The sequence below is a fragment of the Mytilus californianus genome, unplaced genomic scaffold, assembly GCF_021869535.1.
Source record: "Mytilus californianus isolate M0D057914Y unplaced genomic scaffold, xbMytCali1.0.p SCAF_12, whole genome shotgun sequence".
Taxonomy (NCBI): domain Eukaryota; kingdom Metazoa; phylum Mollusca; class Bivalvia; order Mytilida; family Mytilidae; genus Mytilus; species Mytilus californianus.
Window position 1 is genome coordinate 16,019,601 of NW_026262604.1, and position 22,656 is coordinate 16,042,256.

At 32.3% G+C, this 22,656-nt stretch overlaps 1 protein-coding gene across 2 annotated transcripts; it reads left to right on the forward strand.

Moving 5' to 3' along the window:
- Positions 1 to 1,980: 1,980 nt before the first annotated feature.
- LOC127721454 (glucose transporter type 1-like) lies at positions 1,981 to 20,793 on the forward strand. 2 transcript variants are annotated; one of them, XM_052228197.1, is made up of 14 exons: positions 1,981 to 2,138; positions 4,943 to 5,066; positions 5,431 to 5,526; positions 6,208 to 6,368; positions 7,045 to 7,169; positions 7,896 to 8,066; positions 8,673 to 8,780; positions 10,853 to 10,941; positions 12,134 to 12,217; positions 12,887 to 12,985; positions 13,698 to 13,910; positions 14,333 to 14,408; positions 15,233 to 15,360; positions 18,227 to 20,793. In XM_052228197.1, the coding sequence occupies exons 2-14, from the start codon at positions 4,992 to 4,994 to the stop codon at positions 18,425 to 18,427; spliced, it is 1,626 nt and encodes a 541-aa protein (XP_052084157.1). In that variant the 5' UTR covers positions 1,981 to 2,138; positions 4,943 to 4,991; the 3' UTR covers positions 18,428 to 20,793. The 2 variants fall into 2 exon arrangements, with proteins under 2 accessions (XP_052084157.1, XP_052084158.1); XM_052228198.1 differs by lacking the exon at positions 12,134 to 12,217.
- The last annotated feature ends 1,863 nt before the right edge of the window (positions 20,794 to 22,656 follow it).

The following is a 22,656-nucleotide window of genomic DNA, read 5'->3' on the forward strand; positions in this document are numbered from 1 at the left end:
GTCATTTAAGATTAAAGTAAGGATATGTTGCATGATTGCCAATGAGACAACTATTCACCAGAGACCAAATGAAGTGTAAGTAAGCAACTATAGGTCAAGGTAAACATATTAATTAATTGTCAGTACAGGCACTCCATATATTGCGAATGAGTTTGAAAATATACACACCATAGGAAGGGTTCGAAGGAACATCACCGTCCAAAAAAGGGAAAATTAACAATAGGGAACGAAAAATCGTCTCTTTTGTCGTAAATTTTTGTATAGATTTTTTAATCTGAAGAAAGCTGAAATACCCAAAGCTAGAACTGAACAATTAATGCAGTATATTTTAGATCTTTATTAAAAGTAATTTCCACAGTATGATTAGAGAATTAAACAATTTGAAAACAAGAGGTAGGTTTAATCTTTCTCTGCATAATTTCACACCAGAGCCATTTTCAAAAGTCTTTTTCAATCTTTACTTTAAAATTACAATGTGCCTTGTAATCGTTGAATTTTATACAACCATATGTACTGAAGTATTTCTGGCCACGATACCAAATAACAAATGCTTTAATCATGCTAAAAAAGCAATTTTGAAAGATTTAAGCAAATTTAAGTAGTTGTCATAAAACTCAAAAAAAGAAACATTCTTAATAAAAAACTATATCGGAACTTAAACTGAATAGACTATTTTCATATTACCGTGACTCCGGATTATATAATTTGTCGACTGGTTACCTTGGACATCATGGTACAAAGTCAGGTAAGAGCAAGCTAAAGAAGTAAAACCGAAGTTTCAAACGGTACAATTTTGGGGGAAAATTACCTGGTTAATATTGTTTTTTCACAACAAAATCATCGGAAAACAGTAAACTTTCCCCTCAAATTACACCGATTATATGTTTGATTTTACTTATTTTGGCTGCTCTTACTCGAATAAATAAGGCGTGTTTCCGTTTTCGATGTACTCCGGCAAAGTTGACCGTAGCTGAATTTAGCTAACCTTTTTGTGTCCCTTTTATTCATATACATGTAGCTCCTAACGTCTCTATGTACTTATAATACATCCTTGGATTTGATTTAAAATTTTTGGGCTTGAACATTCCTGATGGAGGTCAATCCAGAAAACGCTTCGGACGCACAACATTTATAAGTTATTTTACAGAATGGTAAATCAATGGAATATTGTCTCCTCCTCTAGATCCGAAAGCAAACAGGGCTATCTGTACTTAACAATACAAGTAACGCACTAGCTTTTCTTCCCATATATAGAAATTTCTCACAATTTCTTGTTTGTTTTTGTTTTTTTGTTTTTATAAAAAGTATTAAGTTTTAAGCATAATAATGAAATTAATACACGTGTTTTATATAGAAAATTTCGTTTTAGTGGCTACAATTTGGGTTTTAGGTAAAACAAAAATCAAGTCTGAGATTAGTCAATTTCAAATTGGGTTTTCAGAATTAAAAAAATCGATTAAGAAACTGTAGATAGTTATTTTAATGTGTTTCCATGTAAAAACACACAATTCAGTTTTCACAATTTTGCAAAATTTCTCTTTTGGGGCTGAAAATGTAGTTTTTATAACAGAACCAAAAATAAATACTCAGTTTTTTAGAATTTGATGCTATTATACATGGTCAGACTCCAGAAATGTTATGTTTACATGTTTACTTATTTAATAGCTTTTAAAAAGGTTTTGCCAATATTTAATAGCTTTTAAAAAGTTTTTGCCAATATTTAATAGCTTTTAAAAAGTTTTTGCCAATAGAGATTTTTACTCCAAAGAAATGAATGGGAGTGTCGCGTTTGGTTGTTGAGTATACATAAATATTTAAAACATATTTTAAAAGTGCAGTTCCTCTTATTCATACCATTATCGGATTATAGATAACCCCGATAAAGAAGTGCCGTGTCACATATCTATAGATACATGTACTATTTTAAAACACATCATAACACTCTATTTTATCTCACATGACCCACGTGAATGTGTTTTATACACATAGTTTACATACACATACACCGGCTTGTCATCCTTCATCATAATATATACAAAATGTACAAGTGACTAGTTTTAATCGATATCGTATAGTTGACATTTTATTTGTTATCTCGTTATTGTGGTGGAGATGTAGATTTCGAACAATATTTTAAGGTATGTTCATGTATTATCTAAGCATCGTATGTATTTTTTTTCACCTGGAACCAGTTGAAGTGACACGTGGACATTATGAGAAGTAAATATTATGAAACATTTATAACCATATGGGACATGTTCGGATCGAGTTCATGTGATCACACATTTCATATATTTTTTATAGCTCACCTGGCCCTAGGGGTCATTGTCAACCTTTGACATCCGTCGTCCGTTGTGAAGTGTTTAAATCCTTACTCCCCATATTATTTGTTTTGTTACAGAGTCACCTCAAAAGACATTAAAGTAGACTCTCATACTTCCAGGGGGTTTAATATATAAAAGTGCATATTTGTACCATATGACTCGATGCCGGAATTGTCAATGAGCATGACTCACCGTTCCTGTACTGTAGAAAGAAGTATGTCAATTTTTAATAAATATTTTGATCTGAGCGTCACTGATGAGTCTTATGTAGACGAAACGCGCGTCTGGCGTATTAAATTATAATCCTGGTACCTTTGATAACTATTTTAAAACATTGTATAATATCTGTGCAGTTATTTCACCAATGAGAACTAAATGCACAGCCGTACGTCCACTTTATGATCTTTGATGACCTCTGCTTACCTACTGACCAGTACCAAACTTTGAGCGTGAGGTTGATGCATGGTACATAATTAACAAATAAAAAGACGAAAATATAATCGCAAAAAATCATCAAATTGTAGTATCAATTTGAAGAATACAGAATTTCAGTAGACTTTGACACCAAACACAGGGGAATATCTATTTTTACTCTAAATCTTTTCAGCACATTTTAAGCTATCTGATATTTCATAAATCTGATATTTCATGAAGCTAATAATAATAATAATAATAATATAATAATAACAACAACAATAATAATAATAATAATTAGAAACGAGAACGTAGATTAACAATTTCAGGGTTTTATATTGTAATATTATAGACTTGAAATTCACTTTCTAGGTATTTCTGTTCGTTATTCAGTATATTTTTTGATCTACAAAAACGTAGACTAACACTTTCATAGTGTTATAGTAAATATAGTTTCAAGGACTTGGGGTTGACATTATTTACATACACTTCTAAACTTTTTCGTGAATAGATTAAGATATTATTAGAAATTAAGGTTCCAACTTTCTCTGGCAAAATTGATCGTATATTGATTTGGTTAACTTTTTTAGGTCCCCTGTGGTCATAATCTCTTAACATATTCAAGCATCTATACATCCTTGTCTTACTTTTAGGGGTTTCGAATGTAACTGATAAAGGTCAATCCAGAAAAAGTAGTTCGGACGTACACACTATTTTTCTAGTAATATGATATTTCATTTTGGAACCACCTTACTTCCTTCCCTGCCCTGTTAACTGTCTTGATGGTCTCAAGGAAGCGTGATCGACTCGGGATTGAGAGGCCGTGGGTTTGATGGTCAAAGCGATGATTTTGAAATTAGAATGTGTTGCTTCTTCGCTAAGCAGGCTGCATGAAGATGTAAGTGCAAAGACTGGTCGGCTTGGAAACAAACTTATGTGTTCGGGTAGGATGACCTGTCTCACTGCGAACCGTTGCCTTGTGACCTCGCACGTATAAAATCCGGTTCAACATGTCGGTCTAGTACAAAGCAGTGTTTAAATTCATATCTCGATCGTTTACATGTTTTGGTACTGAATATGCATTTAATTTGCGACTAGACGTTAAACAGCCATCCATTATCACCAATGCCCCATTTCATTTGGTTATCTACACAAAAAGGGTGTAAATACATATAAATATATGAAAGTAAATGATATTTAATGTTTCACGCGTTAGTAGATGAATGTTGCATAAATTCGATTTTCAAATAACACATTAAAATATTATTACGGATCATTTCATGTTGATGATCGTTTCATCTTATGTTTTCACAGATCGCCAACTATGAATATATTTGTCAAAAATCTTAATAGGTAAACAAACAAAAATTTATGCAAATGAAGGTTCATTTTACGTTTTTTCGCTATAAATATCAATGTTATTTGAAGTACAATGTTTTACAGCTTAAGGCTATAATGTACACCACGATTTAAAAAGTATAAAACTAGAGCAATATTATGTTAAAACGACGACTTTTGTATCTTTGCTTTTGATTATATTTTATTCATACGAACTTATAACCCGATTAACTACGAGCTTCGAAAAACGACAGTGCATAGAGGGCGCTGACTTATACGAGTTAAGGAAATAAGCATAACTAACTATATACATTTAAAATGTTTTTGTTAAAAGGTAAACAGGATGGAGCCGTTTATATGTATACCAGGATTTTCGAGAAAAAGTGTGCGTGTGCGTAATATCAAAAGAAAAAGATCGAGAAGAACGTTTTGAAAATTACTGTTCAGTGAAATGAATTCAGGAGATATAGGCCCTTCCGCTTTTACAAAAAATAAAAGTAGCAGCTTTCTCAAGCAAATTTAATGTTACCTCTCGTTGTGGTAAGAGTATTATGTGCATTAAATCCTCTTTAGTTAGATATTTGCATTAAGGCAAAGAAAACAAATGTTGTCCTCTGGAATGGCAATAATCAAAAGAATGCAAAACCAAAGACTTAAAACAAATAACCAATACATTCTTACTTTATTCAACATGCACCGTTATACAAGTGTTAATGATGTACGTCCTTATAAGTGGTTTGTTTAAGAGACGTCAAACAGTTGAGGAACTTGGTTCAATATCAATTTAAGTGGGCAGCAAACACGTTTACAGTACTCAAGAAAACTAAATAAATATGACCCTGTATGATGTTCTGTTCTGTTTCCAGATGAAGAGATTTAGATTAAAATAGACTAAGAATATCAAACCTTATCAACATGTCTACTCCAGATGATATCAGCATTGCCGTCTCGTCACAAAAAGAACTAACCATTAATGACAAATCAGATGGGGTATGTTATAACTCTTATCATATGATGTATATTTCAAATGAAAATGGGGTACAAGTCTTTGAAACAGCAACTAAACGGTACTCAGAAAAAAATAAACAACACACATGAAAACTAATAACATCTAGAGGTCAGTGTTGCTGTTCGAATACCGTGTGTTCCTTCTTAGAAGCACCGGACATCGGAAGGTAATTCTAAAGAATTCTGCGAAAATCTGATTTTGGGGTTTGGTTTCTACCATGAACATTTCTATTTCTTACACATTGCAAAGGATAGTTTTCATACAAGTATAAAGTTAAGAAAATGTGGTACGAAATTACCGCGCACAAACGTCTTATGAAAATAGCATGCTGTTCTTTATTTTCAGAAAATAACAGGGCGGTTAATGTTAGCTGTGTTTGGAGCTGTTCTAGGATCTCTACAGTTCGGATTCAACACCGGAGTCATCAATGCACCGGAAGGAGTAAGTTGCAACATCTATCTGTCTTTGGTCTAGAAATACAAATATTCCTTCAATACATTGCATTCCCAAATCAGTCTGCTACATGTTACTTTAACAGTTTGATCTCGAATCGACTTTTTTAGTTCAAAAATTTGCAATTAGTCCGAAAGAGGTCAAAATCAAAAACTCATAAATTTCCACCCAAATGTGATAAAACTAAACCATGTGTATTTAGAACTTTTTTTTATCTTCACTACAGTTTGGCAACCTTTGCAATAGGGGTTTATTATGGTGGAAATTTGTTCCCAAAAAGTGTAAATTTCTCTTTTTGTGATAAATTATGCGGAATTTCGAAATGTTAGTATCTGAAAATGAAAAGTTATAAGTGCTGTTTTCAAAGCGCAGTTCTTTATTAACATGTTCAGAGCCATGCAAAGAGTTTGACTAGCAATCCTACAAGTTTTATTCTTCTTTAGTCTTAAGTCTACAATTCTGCATTGAGCACGGTAGAATGATTGATTGATAAATTGTTATTCGCTAAACGTTCCCATTCCGACGAGTACAATTAATAGTAAAAATTAAAAAAAAGCAACAACAAAGAAGATACAACCCAAAAAAAAAACAAAAAAAAAAAAAACTAAAAGATGCCCTTATTTTTCGTTTCATCCCACATTACATAAATCAATGTCTGTCTGTTTGTAGAAAATTAAAGACTTTATGAATGAAACTCACATCAAACGGACAGGAGAACAATTCTCAGAGGATACGGTCATCAATCTATACTCATTGTTGGTGGCCATCTTTGCTGTTGGAGGAATGATCGGAGGATTAATTGCAGGATGGTGGGCTGATTTCTTTGGAAGGTACTAAAATTGAAATTACAAATGTTTACGTTTACTTTCCCCGAGACTTGATGTCAATCAACTACAGATAGTAGAAACGTGAATAATCCAACTGTGAGAAAGAGTGACAAAGTTTAATACATTTGTTTGATCTTAACACAGATAATGAAATATCAATAGCTAGCCTCTTTTCAAATACAATGTCATTGTCTAGTTATGTAAGGTCACGTGCTAACTTTAATTTGCATGAAGTAAACTCATGTGTCAAATTTTAGATCAGAATGTCCTACATAAACGAAAAGATAGACTTTTTTTTATCAAGACTGAAGATTTGGATTCTTTTGAAAATGTTATGATCATATTTAACATTAAATATAATTTATTAGAAGGTGTATTTTTGACATTAAAAAAAAAACGTTAAACGTCATGTATGTGCCTGTCCCAAGTCTGGAGACCTGTCAGAGGTTGTGTTTTTTTGTCATTTAGGGAAATTCATATTGATTGCAGATCTTTGCTTATCTTTTCAACTGTTTTAGACTAGGGGCAGTTAGGAACATGACATATTTTATAAACCCTTTTCTATTATTGAAGGGTTGTACATGTTGACCTTTAATTGTATTCTTGATAATCGTAGTCTAGGGTTGCTGCGTCAATGTGAATATCACACATGTATTCTATTCCTATTTTTATCTTTTAGAAAATTTGGGCTGATATTAAATACTCTACCTGGTATTGCTGCTGCTTGTTTGATGTTCTTCAGTCGACATGCAAGCTCATATGAGATGGTTATTGCTGGAAGATTTCTGGTGGGATTCAACTGTGGTAAGTGAAATCAGTTAAGCCTAGTTAAATGGACCAATTAGAAATGGTGTAACATAAATTACACGTCACTTTCTAGAACATTCTGATTGATCAAGACTTCAGTTACGAGAACACTGAGACGACGCTATCAAAATTACGTAGACGGAAATAGAGATTCTTAAATGTTCGAATATGCTTAATAAACCATGAATAATGTATACTTTTGTTGATAAATCTTATTGTTTGCTTGATTCCGTGGGCAAAATTACAACTGCTTATGTTTCAATTCAAAATTTAATGGAACATAAAATAATCGTTAAATCTCAATAGTGCACATACCACTTAGATTTCAAAAGATAACAATACACATTACTATAGTGCATGAACTAGCAGAATCAATATTCACTTGTTTACTGTAATCAGGTGCTAGAAATATCATTCACAATCAATATTAAATATCATTAACTTAACTTAAAGTACTAATGTATCATGCAGTATGTGTACAATTGTCGAAATAACATCCTAGAAAATAATCTATAAATAAATTGAGTGAAATTCTGCGCTTATAGAACTGTACTTGCATAAAATCATTTAAAGTGTTTTACATGTGTTATGTCTACGTATTTTTGTAACCGCCTCAATAGTCGAATTGCGCTGGCGAGGTTCGTGTTATATATTATTATGACTACCTGCGTGATGTCAAGGACCAACCTATCAAATAATCATTTTTTTAAATATTTTTTGTAGGATTATATACCGGATTAACGCCGTTATATCTGTCAGAAATCTCCACTCCTAACATCAGAGGTGCACTCGGTACCTTACATCAGTTTGGTGTAGTCATCGGTATACTACTGTCACAAGTTCTTGGATTTCCCGAGGTGCTCGGTACTGGCCAAAACTGGCACGTGTTATTAGGTAAATGAAAATAAAACGTAACTTTTTGTTTCTAAGGGATTTTCTAGTGTTATGGCCTTTTGAATAAATCAATATTAGACCAAAATTAACTTTTTAATAAGACCATGAAGAATGCATTTAACATACATTATAATACGAAGGAAGAAGTTGCAATGTTAAAGTTCAAATTGTGTTTGCCCCTATCGTTTACAAAACTTCGTAAGGAAAATATCTGCATTGACAGATTTAACGTAAATGCATGTTAAGAATACACAAGACACCATTCACAGTAGGTAGTTCTGATATGAAATCACAACATTTCAACTTATCCAAGAAGAATAAAGAAAAAGTTAGTTGCTTCACATATCACACAATTTCGGATCTACACAAAATTGTATTGAGTTTTAAATTCTGCTTTAAACTTTATAATGTTTTTACAATGTCCTCATTGAGAAAGCAGAGATCTATGTGATTATGTTATTCACATTTTTCAGGCGTTCCATGTTTTAGAAATCACATTGGGTTTATTATTCTTTGGACATTTGTTAAATTTATGGTTTTAACGAAATTGGTTTTCATTAGAAGAAAAAATAGTTTCGAGCTTATTCTGATATTACTAAATTTCAGGTCTTTGCATAATACCATGTGCTCTTCAGTTATTAGTTATGCCGTTTTGTCCCGAAAGTCCAAGATATCTTCTGATAACAAAGGAACAGGAAGAAAAAGCTCTTAGCTGTAAGTAAACTGATGTTGTTCTGTTGCATTTTTGTCATTATAAAAGTGGCTAAAAACACAATCGAAGAAAGACAGATAAAACCTTGACCAAAAGAAAAATACATAGATATGTCGTCAATATATTACTTCACAGTAAACTGTAGGTTTAGCAACAGGAACCCCATCGAAAACCGGAAGGATCAACATTTTCTGCTCCATTAGGACAACCATCGTGTTACACCTGTTCAGATCTGTTTATGACACAACACAACAAATAGCTACGGACACGGACAACTTTCCTGCTTTGTTCGTTTTTTTGGTTTATTTACAGCAATTTTTAAGGTATATGATGCCTTCTTTTGGCGTCTTGTGGTTTCCAAATTGTGTTTTAGATTATTCCAGAATGAATTTGTATACACCTTGAAACGAGTTTCCTACGTTTATATTATCACCACGGAATCGGTGCTGCTCCTGGATGACTGTCAGTTCCCGAATTACCATGCATCGAATGGTCATTGCTTCTGTGCACGATTCAAAAGATAGCTTTTTATAACAAGTTTCACTTAAATATTTGATATTTCGAACAGCTTTAAGGCTTTTTTTTTGATTTAATGTTTCATATCTCTATTTACTAGTTTCTTTCCTAATACTAGAAAATCAATTTTGATCTTAAACGGCCATTTTGATCTGAAGAGCCCTTAAAAGACTGAACAATAAATTCTTAATATATATTACTAGTAATAAGAGGAGGTGGTATGAGTGCCAATGAGTCAACTATCTATCCAAGTCACAATATGTAAAAAGTAAACAATTATAGGTCAAAGTACGGCCTCCAGCACGGAGCCTTGGCTCACACCGAACAGCAAGCTATGAAGGGTCCAAAAAGACTAGTGTAAAACAATTCAAACAGGAAAACCAACGGTCTAATCTTTATAAAAAACGAGAAACGAGAAACACTTATGAACCACACCAACAAACGACAACCACTGAACAACAGGTTCCTGACTTAGGACAGGAGCATAAAATGTAGCGGGTTTAAACGTTTCAAAAGGCACCAACCTTCCCCAAAACCTGAAATAGTGGTATAACATTACAACATCAAAATAAGTCATTGTCAGTCTTTTTGTCAATGCTCTTCAACATCATAACTTATTTGGCCTTTTTTACTTTTTTGATTCGAGCGTCACTAATGAGTCTTTTGTAGACGAAACGTGCATCTGGGGTTTCAAAATTTTAATCCTGGTATCTATGATGAGTTTTATTTAGACTATCCACTGCGGAAAATTCAGTACTGTCTAGATAATGCGCTTGCAGCCAATTAAGAGCTGTTCTGTCTATGTTCAGATGGTTCTCTAGTTGTTATTTACCTGTACACGTCAACAACATACTGAAATGTCCGAAAAGCCACTGAACAGTGCTGAATTGTTTGACTTCAAGCAAATTGTCTGAACAATGCTGAATTGTTTGACTGCAACCAAGTTGTCTGAACAGTGCTGAATTTTGCGCAGTATATTACTCTGAAAATTGACAGAAGAACTGATGATGACCTAAAAATTTATTGTTGAGACTTTTCAGAGAATATAAAAATGAAAGTGAGCGTTTAAGACTTAAATTCATTTAATAGTGTAATTTTTGGGGTATTAAGCATTCCTGTTCAATCAGCATAAGTCTTCTGCCCTCAAATTAATACCTTATTTTAACATATGACTTTATTCAAATACTCAAATAGCTCAGTCTTGTTTTAAATGGCATTTAAATGAATGTCAGTTCTCAGTTGGACTAAAATTTGGAACTTCGGTCCTATATCGTGATTTCCCAGTTACTGTAAAAAGAACCATAACAAGTATATGGTTGAATATAGTACATGGGATGTAATGTTCTATATATGAAATTATATATATGATGAACAGAACAAATAATAATGGGTACAAAAAAAAGAGAGAAAATGGCCCTGAAAATGGAAAAAATGATTTATATAAATAATGTAGAATAATGTCAAAAAAAGTAAAGAATAGAGAAAAATTGCAAAACAACTAAAGCATAAAGAAATGAAGAACCCAAACCAAACTCTCATATATGCATTTATATTACAGCATTACGTACATTGAGAGGAACCTCCATGGTTGATGCAGACATATCAGAAATGAAACGTGAGCAGTCGAATAGTCGAGCAGAGGCTAAGGTAATTTATCATTCAATTATCAGCCCTTTGTAAAATAAGGCAATGATGTAAATTAGACGTTAGCCTACAACGCTAAAATGAAGTTGTAGTTATGACCATTGCCTCCATTTTCATGTATCACTTGTCTAATTCTGAGAGACATCTCAGTAAGTTCCTTTGAATATATCAACAATAATTATAAAGCTGGCATTATCATTTCAGAAATATATAGTCGGCGTTTTTGCCCTGTCATTATTAAACTTGTACATGTTTTATAAAAATTTCCACTCCAAACACTATTTAATAATATAAAGGTGACAACTACATCAGGCAAAATTGACATTAGACTATAAGTGGAAATTTTTTATGGGCTGTTTTATGCCCTGAAGTGTTCATACTTTCGTCATTCCCGATGAAAAGCATTCCAGAAATAAGTGATGGGCGCACGGAAATTTGTATTATACCTTTTTTTGGAAAAAAATGCGTTCAAGCAATCAAAACGCTTATGAAACTGTTTGGTTGGTTATATTTTCCAGAACTCATTACTATTTTTGACAACACAAAAACATAGTCCATGAAGCTGAACATTCTAAACAGCCTATCCATGTACATGTCAAGCAATTTATCAATTGAATATATACTAAGATATTCAAATTTATCACGACAAATAATTAAAAAAAAAATATGGTGCATGCATCTATCGGTTCTCAAAATAGCAATGAGAGGTTGTATATATGATTGGAGTTATGGTAAACCAATTACAATTATGTAAAAAGGAGGATATCGCCAATTCAGTATATTGCCTTTCATTGGTTACTATGCAATGTTTAATCTTTAGTTACCACTGCAAAATTAATTCAATATTTGCCCTTTAGCTCATACCGGTATAAGCAGTTTGCTTATTTTTAAGATTATACTTTAAGATGCATTATAATATATTAGTATGATTGTTTGTATTGTTATTATGTTTGATTGTTGCTCCTAGCCTTGGTCCATACTACTCCAATTACAGTAAAAGCATAGATAATAAAACAATTTAATCACTTCAATTAAATGTTTTCAATCGTGCAGTAAACAAATAATTTTATCAAATAGTAGTTCTGTCAAACAGTAATCAGCTAAGGTTAATTGGCTAACTTATTACAGATGAGTTGTATGACCGTTGATGTATGTTTTGATAATTTGTCATGCAATTACATTTAATGCTTACAAGGAATACATAAAAACAAACATTTTGGTCAGAAACAGAAGAACAATGGGCCGTTTAGCAATTTCTTATAAAATTAAATGCAAAGTTGTGAGTATGTCTGGTATTCTTTTGTTTGCTTGCCTTGGTGACAATACCATTAATATTATGTTTGAACGGATTGGAATGGAATTTTTACTTATTACCACTTTTATGAAACTTCTACCTGTTTAGCTGGGAATATGCTTAATTTGACAGCTCTTTATATATCAACAATTGCTTATATACTTATTAATTCTTAGCATTTCAAAGATATCATGGTTCTAACATTTTATGTATTGAAGGCTGTTTCATACTTTTCAAATGACACTATGATACCATGAGATAACAATCATAAATGAATTGAAATGTTTTTACATTGCTTTATGGTGCTTTTAGTTAACATATTTTGATAATGCAAACTTTTTAAAAATACTTAAAAGACATCTAGGTATCTATATACGATCTTCAACAGCAGACAAGTTTCTATATCTTAAAAACTCAATAGCCCTGAGTCTAGGCTTGTTGTAAACAAATTAAAAATAAGTGACCTAAGATCTGCCATTGACATAACATTTCTTATTGCAAAAAAATCCTACTAAGATTCAACTAAAGAGGAGGTTTCTGACTAGGAACAGACACATTAAAGCATGGCGGATTCAGTCTTATTAAACTAATTATATTTCAGCTTACCTTCAAACCTTGTCATTTAATTGTTTTATAATAAAAATATTTTTGCAGATTGGCATGTTGCATTTGTTTAAGAAGAAATCTCTGTGGATGCCTCTTGTCATCAGTGTCATTATGCATTTGTCACAACAGTTGTCGGGTATCAATGCAGTAAGTAATACAGCATAAAAGTTTCCAATTCAATACAATAAGTATCATATTTGTTTTGTCGTTCATTATTTTGTACATAAATTAGGCCGTTAGTTTTCTCGTTTAAATTGTTTTACATTTGTCATTTCGGGGCCTTTAATATCTGACTATGCGGTATGTGTTTTGCCCGTTGTTGAAGGCCGTACGGTGACCTATAGTTGTTAATTTCTGTGTCCTTTGGTCTCTTGTGGAGAGTTGTCTCATGGGCAATCATACCACATCTTCTTATTTTTATATACCTGATACATTTTGATTTTGTAGGATGTTTCTACTTTTTCTTTGCATTATTTCATTTAAGGTGGTACATAAAACTACAGGGAGATAACTCTGTAAAAATCAGCTGAACGTTTTAATCACGTTATATTGTTAAGGAAATATTAAGCTTCTCAATGATCAAAATTAGTGCTTGTCAAACCGCTATATATCCAATGAAATTTTCCGATAAAGTGTGTGGTTCAAGTTTTTTGAAATTTTTATATTTTTGTCAAAGGGTCAAAGTAACTATTTTGTCAAAATTTCATGAAAATTAAACGAGCCAAATTAATTTTAGTCAATGTGTTTGGTACCACCTTAATTGAATATAACCTATTGTCTTGCATTCGCTTCTTAATTATTAGAATTTTGTTGGATGTTCATATCTTATCTCTCACACTCTTTCTTAATTTATTTTCAGATATTTTATTATTCAGCAACACTTTTCAAAAGTGCAGGTGTTTCAGAAATAACAGCTGCTCATGCGACCAGCGGGATTGGTGCTATCATGGTCGTTGTATCGCTCATTACAATACCACTTATGGACATAATAGGAAGAAGAACTTTGCACTTGACTGGACTGGCTGGAATGTTCATTTTCAGCATTCTAATAACACTATCACTGGTGTTTCAGGTAATTAATATATACAAGAAAAAATATCCGAATAGTAGAATATACATTAAGAACTTATAACATTAAACTGAGCAAATTATATTAAACGAGGAACATATTTTGAATATTTCATGGATTCCAAGAAATTTGTGTTATTCCCATATGAGCAAAGCAAGCCGTTGTATCTTAATGAAGTTTGTAGAATAAAAATATCCTTGGAGGCAATTTGCGTTGGTATAGTCTAATGGATTTACAAGTCTAGAACATTAGTAAACTACCGCAGCTTCTTATTTATATAGGAATTTGGAGAATCACGTAGCCTTCAAATTGATTTATAACACACAGTCGAAATATCCACTATAACGGAATTAGAATTCGGGTATTAAAAATAGTTTCATGTATGAAATTTTAAAGCATTACATATAATTTCATTTGTGTTTCAGGACCAAGCCAAGTGGGTTAAAATAGCAACTATTGTTGTTTCCTTGTGTTTTGTAGTATTCTTTGCTATTGGTCCAGGTAAGGAAAATGCAACCACAGAATTATTTACATAGATTTATACATATATTTGATTATTAAAAACTATGAAATATAAAAATGAAAAATATTTGTGTAAAAAAAAGTGTACAACATTGACGACACTGAGAGAGCAATCTAACGACACAAAAACACTGAACATCTATGGTTTTTATATACGATATTCAACAATAAACACGTGTGTCTCAAGCCCTAAATTGCAAAAAATAAATTAAGGAATGAATTAAGAAAGGTATGTTATAAATCATGTCATCACCGAAGTACTGACTACTGAGCTGATGATACCCCTGGTAATTAATAGTTCACCAGCAGCGGTATCGACCCTTGTCTGCCATCAAAACCAAACACCCCAAATGACATTAATGCAAACACAGCAACAATGAAAGATTGTCCTTTCAATTGAAATTTATTATACATTTTGAAGTCAATGTCCCCAATATGGCTGTGTTTTCGCGCAGCCAAAAAGATATGGCTATGATTTTTATCAATTAGTAATATATTTGTCATTTAGTAAAATATTTATCAATTAGTACAATATTGGTTAATTTGTAAACTATTTATTAATTAGTAAAATATATATCAGTAAGTAAAATATTCCGCAACTTGTTAAATTTTCGTCATTTAGTAAAATATTTCATGTATTTATCAATCAGAAAAATATTGATCAACTAGTAAAATTTTGGTCAATTAGTAAAATATTTTTCAAGTACTAGTAGTGAAATTATTGCCAACTAGTAAAATATTTGACATATAGTAAATATTTGTCACGTAGTAAAATATTAATCAATTATTAAAAAAATTGACAGGTTCGATACCATGGATGATTGTTGCAGAGTTATTCTCACAAGGTCCAAGGCCAGCAGCAATGAGTATCAGTGTTCTGATCAACTGGATATCTAACTTTGCTGTTGGATACCTTTACCCTATTCTTCAGGTAAACAATAACATGTTCTATTATGTACAAGTATACTTCAGGTAAATGAAAAAAATGTTCTATTAGGTACAAGTATGACACATTGTTGTCAATATAATGGAATTTAATGCGACTGCCATACAAGTGAGAGGTTTAGCTAGCTATAAAACCAGGTTAAATCCACCATTTTCTACATGAGAAAATGCATGTACCAAGTTAAGAATATGACAGTTGTTTTCCATTCGTTTGATGTGTTTGAGCTATCGATTTTGCCATTTGATAAGGGACATTCCGATTTGAATTTTCGTTGGAGTTCGGTATTTTTGTTATTTTACTTTTTAGGTAAATAATAAAATGTTATGTTAGGTAAAAGTATAGACCTGGTAAATAATAACATGTTCTATTAGGTACAAATAAAATGAAGAAGATTCGGTATGCTTGCCTTCAACAATGAGCAAAACCAATACCACATAGTCAGCTATAAAAGGCCCCGAAATGACCAATGTAAAACAATTCAAACGAGAAAACTAACGGCCTAATTTATGTACAAAATAATGAACAAAAAACAAATATGATTCACAGAAACAAAAGACAACCACTGAATAACAGGCTCCTGACTTTGGACAGGCACATACAGAATGTGGCGTGGTTAATCATGTTAGCGGGTGCCCAACTCTCCCCTAACCTGGGATAGTGGTTTAATAGTACAACATAAGAACAAACTTTAAAAATCATTTGGAAAAGGCTTAACTCATCAGATGGACACAAATAGAAATACATCTAATAAGAGTTCACGTGGCAGGGTACTTATACATCCCAACAACAAAAAGACACGAAGTACAGATCTGAGAGTACTCGCAGTTTCTGACAGCTAGTTCAAAGCCAATAACAAGTAATAAAAAAAATCATGCATCTAAGACTAAAATATCAATCAGTACACATCCAACATCCAATGGATTTAGTGTAAAGACGTCATTAACAGTCAAGAGAAAAACATGACCTTGTGAAATGCCAAGATACAGGTATCGACAGATTGTAGAGCCATGAATGCGCATATGTTTTAAAAATAATATTTAGTTTGATTTTGATATACTGAAAACAAAGTCAATATCAATACAAAAAAAAAAACAACATTCAAAGATCTAATTATAGTGTTGAATTGGTAACCTTTTAGAATAAGTTTATTTAAAGGATCAATAAGTTTACCCGGATCGTATCTAAATTGCCGGGCTAGGTAAACACCATATCCGTAAAAATTAGGATGTGCTATCACGTTTGAAATAAGTTTTCTACACGTACAATCAAACTTCAAAACCAAATTTTTATATCTATGGAATAACTTAGTAAAGGTTTTAAGTAATTAGTGGTAATGAAATCCCTGACTTAATAATTTACCAGTAATATATGTATGTATAGATTACGTTCATTGAAATCCAAAACATCACAACAGACACGAGCATAGCGAACGAGTTGTGATATAAGAACACTCTAAGATGGTGCCAAAGGAACATCACTGTCCAAAAAAAAGAGGAAAATTAACAATATAGAATGAAAAATCGTCCCTTTTGTCGTAAATTTAAGTGTAGTGTTTCCCGTGTGGAACTGAAATATCTAAATCTAGGAAAGGATAGTTTTTACCGTTTATACTTGATTTATTCAAAATAAGTTCCTTTGGGTAAATTTCGGTAGTATATTTAGAAAATTCATGATTATTTAACGAAAAAACATCATCTAGATAACGATATGTGTTGTTAAATTTATCAATTAAATGCAATTAAGACGGGTCTTTACTGAGTTTGGTCATAAACAGTGACTCATAACAGTACAAGAACAAGTCTGCTTGCTATTAAAGGGGCGCATGCTTGCTATTAAAGGGGCGCAATTGGTGCCCATAGGAATACCTACAACCTGTAGATAAACTTTATTGCCGAAACGTACATAAATATTATTTAGGAGAACATTATCAAGTATGCGCTAGGTAAATAATGATATGTTCTATCAGGTACAAGTATGCTCTAGGTAAATAATAAAATGTTATGATAGCTTAAAATATACTTCAGGTAAACATTAATATATTCTATTAGGTACAAGTATGCTCTAGGTAAATAATAAAATGTTATGTTAGGTAAAATTATACTTCTGGTAAATAATAACATGTTCTATAAGGTGCAAATATTCTTCAAGTATAATAATAGCACTTCTATTAAGTAGACGTACTATTAAACAGTTTACAAAATTTCGTGCGCTCAATACGCTTTTTTCTGGCTTTACCTTCACGAGGAACGCTCAAATCGAAACAAGGCAAATTTAAAAATGGGAAGTCCATAAAACGGACAAAATGAAACGCTATCAATCAACGGAACAAGTGAAAACAACTTCCATATTCCTAACTTGGTACAGGTATTTTCCGAAGAAAATGGTGCGTTTAACCTGGGTAGCTAGGTAAACCTCTCACTTGTATGACAATTGTTTATAATTCCGTTATATTGACAAAATTGGGTAAGCAACCAAAACAGACATAATAGGTTAATGTGACAATAATTGTCAATTGGGATATATGCACACTAGCATCCCCTCATTTCGAATAAAAATGCGATATTCATAAAACAGTTATTGTAACTAAAAACAAATACATTTATCAAATAAATGCAACTGTAATACTATGAATAAGATAACTCAAAATTTGAATCTTCATGAATATATCGAATTTGGATCTTTTTGTCTTCTCTTTTATAATGCATTAAGTAGCGAAAATATGGTCGCCTTGCAGTCGGCTAAAAAATATTTAACGCGAACATAAGTTGGTTTTCATTTTGCTGATAGCTATTTCTACAAAATGTTAAACTTTCCACGATATATGTATTTATATTTTTTTTTGTTTTTTTAGAAAGCTATTGGACATTATTCCTTTCTACCATTCACTGGATTTCTTGCGATTTTCTGGGTATTTTTATTAAAATATCTACCAGAAACGAAGAACAAAACAATAGAAGAGATATCATCTCAATGGGAGAGAAAACCCAAAGAGGGCTACATAGCAACGGAGGACACAGGACTAGTACTCTTTAAGACAAAATCTACATTATAATTGTATTGCTAGCATTATTGTATTTTGAGTGAAAAAATTACAAACTGTAAAGTGATTAAACGGAGGACACAGGATTTGTCGACTTTAAGTCTAATTCTACACAATATAATTGCACGCTTTATTAAGTTGAACGATACGCTAAGTTTATAGTTTTCTTTAACTCAATCAATTTTACATGATTGGGATTTGTATATACAGCAACGTAATTTAGGGTAATCCTTTTTAGGAAAATTGAAATTGTAATATTGAGTTTTTATTATATATTTAATATTCGCAATATGCATGTAATACAAAATTTTGAATAACGTGTGAGTATTGACTCAGAGATTTTGTTTTAAAAAGAACGTTTCAGTTTACTTAAGTTACTATTTAAACTGAGCTCGATCATGTGTCATTTATCTGTACCCCTATTTTTGACCTATTATGTCTGTTTGTTTTGTTCACACAATGGAATTTTATGCAACTGTCATACAAGTGAGAGGTTTAGCTAGCTATAAAACCAGCTTTAATCCACCATTTTCTACATAAGGAAATGCCTGTACCAAGTCAGGAATATGACAATTGTTTTCCATTCGTTTGATGAGTTTGAGCTTTTGATTTTGCCATTTTATAAGGGACTTTCCGATTTGATTTCCTTGGAGTTCGGTATTTTTGTTATTTTTTTATCAAGTAATGACATCAGGATGGCTACCATTTATTTGTTGGATCTATTTTTCTGTAATTTTTTGAATATGAACAAATATTTAAAAGTGTTTATGCTAATCATTGAAATGTCATTGTATATTGCTTGCTTAAAACGTATATACCTGTATGTAAAAGGTCACACTCGGAACCAAAGAAAAATGACCTCATAAGAGAGGTGACTTTTCAATTGAGGGTCAAAATGCCTAGATATTTTTACAACATGACATGAAAGGGGTAACCTGGCCTGACAGTTTTGTGGCTTAATAGAGGTGACATATATAGCATGTTTGACTATACATTGTCTTTCATTTTTGCTTATCTGCTTTGTCTATATGACATTTTGTTTTTCTTTTTTGACATATTTGTTGGCTTTTATAGTGATTAAGATTATAACACAATGCTGACTGCTGTACCCCTATTTTTGACATTTTTACCTATTATGTCTGTTTGTTTTGTTCACACATTGTTGTCAATATAATGGAATTTTATGCGACTGGCATACAAATGAGAGGTTTAGCTGGCTATAAAACCAGGTTTAATCCACCATTTTCTACATAAGGAAATACCTGTACCAAGTCAGGAATATGACATTTGTTTTCCTTTCGTTTGGTGTGTTTGAGCTTTTGATTTTGCCATTTGATAAGGGACTTTCCGATTTGAATTTTCCTTGGAGTTCGGTATTTTTGTTATTTTACCTTTTTATGCCCCTGCCGTAACGGTGGGGGCATTAAGTTTTACCCTTGTCCGTCTGTACGTACGTAAACCAAAATTGGTTTCCGTTCTCTAACTTGAGTTTGTCTCAACCAAATGTTATGAAACTTATACACAATGCTTATTACCACAAAACACAGATAAAGTTTAAATTTTGGTGGCATCACTTTAACCGTTCTAGAGGTATGCCCCTTTATAAATGGAAAAATTGCAAAATTTTTAGTTTCCGTTCTCTAGCTTAATTTTATATACCATAAAGAAACGCAAATGTCTATGTCATATTCAAACTAACTGGGCTGATTTAAATGTTTCAATTTGATTCTAAATACAATGCATAAGTTAGGTAACTTTACTTTAACAAACTATTCACTCAAACACAGTCAACATTAGACGTTTTATGCTGTTTTGTTTATGCCTGTTGGTTTGTACAATCACACACTTATATTTTGTGGTCTCTAATACAGAATCTCCTGTCATGCACACGGAAATTGGTACCGTGTGTAAATCTGCTCAAACAGAGTTATGAGGAGGAATGACCAAAATTGACATTACACAAGTTTTACGGTCACCATCACAAATTGGTTTCCAGTCTCCGGTCTCGCTTTTTTTAAGTTCATGCAATTCTATCATTTTTTCCACTGCATTGATTTGCATGTTCTTAATCGTTTTAAGAGATTTGAACATCGGAAAATACTGTTGCCTTTTTTCTGAATGAGGTAGAACTTTATTAGAATGGTAGCAAAGACGAAGATGCTATTGTTCCAACAACTTTGTTATTTATGTTTTTGGTTATCAACTATTTATATTTATTTGTGATAAAACATATTGAAATATTTGAATGTTATTTGTATAGTTCTTACAATATTTAATTAAAGCACTGTTCTGGTTATTTATATGTTGAAGTTGATAAATAACAATTATAAACTGAATATAACATTTTGACAGGTTGTAAAATAGATTTTTTAAATTGACTTTGTTTTGTTTCCAATATTCAAAGCGAAAACTGTTGTCTTTTTATTATTATTTTATTGTTTTTATTTAGGGAATCGCCATTAGTGATATTGTCAATACATTTTTGATAGTCCTTATTACATCTAACTTCTCAATTTCCTTGCTGTGTCTGTCCCAAGTCAGGAGCCTGTAATTCAGTGGTTGTCGTTTGTTTCTGTGTATCATATTTGTTTTTCGTTCATATTTTGTACATAAATTAGGCCGTTAGTTTTCTCGTATGAATTGTTTTACATTGGTCATTTCGGGGCCTTTTATAGCTGACTATGCGGTATGGGTTTTGCTCATTGTTGAAGGCCGTACGGTGACCTATAGTTGTTAATTTCTGTGTCATTTGGTCTCTTGTGGAGAGTTGTCTCGTTGGCAATTATACCACATCTTCTTATTTTTATATTATCTGTACGAATTAGAGCTCTATATATTGTATTGACACTTGTCTTTTTTTTAAAACCGCATGTTGCCCTCCTGCTAATGTTAGCAAAATGATAAAGTGTACCTATTCATGACACAAGATCCCTCTTTCTTCTTGATGACACGAGAAGCAAATGAACAATGCTTTAATAGTTGTTCTTCATTTTCCAAGTACCGACGAGGCCTCGAAATTATGTCTTTGTTGTTCATTTACGTTATTTTATTGCTATCCCATTGACAATTTTTCGCTTCTAACGAGTCCGTCGTTTTCTTTTTAAAATGTTTGATACAGAATCGGAAATATAAGGTATTCTTCGATGATCCAGGAAAGCTGTGTGGTCACTTTTATTGTATGTTTAGTTTAACATATGAACAATTTCCTTGACCTGCCAAAAATTGATAAGTTTGTTTCATTAATATAACCGTCTTTCAATAATATCAACTGTTTACAAAACTTTGAATTTTTCGAAATACGAAGGATTTTCTACCCAAGGAATAGTCGACCTTAGTTAAATTTGGAAAAAACCCTTTGGAAAGTTTGGCCTCAATTCTCTTCAATTTCGTACTTTATTTGTCCTATGAACTGTTTTGATTAAAGCGAATCTGATGAGGCTTTTGTAAACCAAATTATTATAAGCCTGGTATCTTTGAAGTGTTTTCTTAGAAGACGTTATGAAAGAAAACATATACTAGTACTTTAAATACAGTGAGGACAACAGAATTTCTACTACTAGTCTCCCCTAGTTCATGATCTTAATCTCCTAGGATAGTTATCTGTCGAAAAACCTTCGTGTCTCGATAGATGAAAATAATACATTGGTATGCGAAAAGAGAGATATTTTCCTTCGTATCCTATGTATTTTTGCAATGTAAATCTTTATAAAGGGGATGAGATTCGCAGAGGACAATCAAAATAAGTTGATTGATCGGTTGATTGATCGGTTGATTGATGGTTATTGAGGCCGTCTTGGATGAAGGTCGGGAAATTTGGACTGCTACTTGAAAAGGAGATTAATGCTATATTGGTTAGGGACGGCAATCATGCTACGGACCCCTCAAAGAGTTGTTGCCCTCGTTTCTAAATTTGCAAAGAACGTGGCGCTCTCTCTACACGAGGCATAGGATTTAACGTCCCCATTCAGACCTGACGTAGCTGCTTATTTATACATCCCGCACAGTCAAACGGATGCTCCACTTTGACCATTTTCTATTCCCCAGTCTTACTTGGCGATAATTCGAAGCAACACACATACAACACCATGATAGACAAACAAATGACCACTAAAGACCACAGAAAATCCATAAATTGTCAGAAATAGAAACCCAACAAAAAATTGACATCTTTTTCTCAACCTAATAATGATATGAAGCATGATAAAATCCCAGTTTCGATATGAGGGCTTAATGAGTTAACA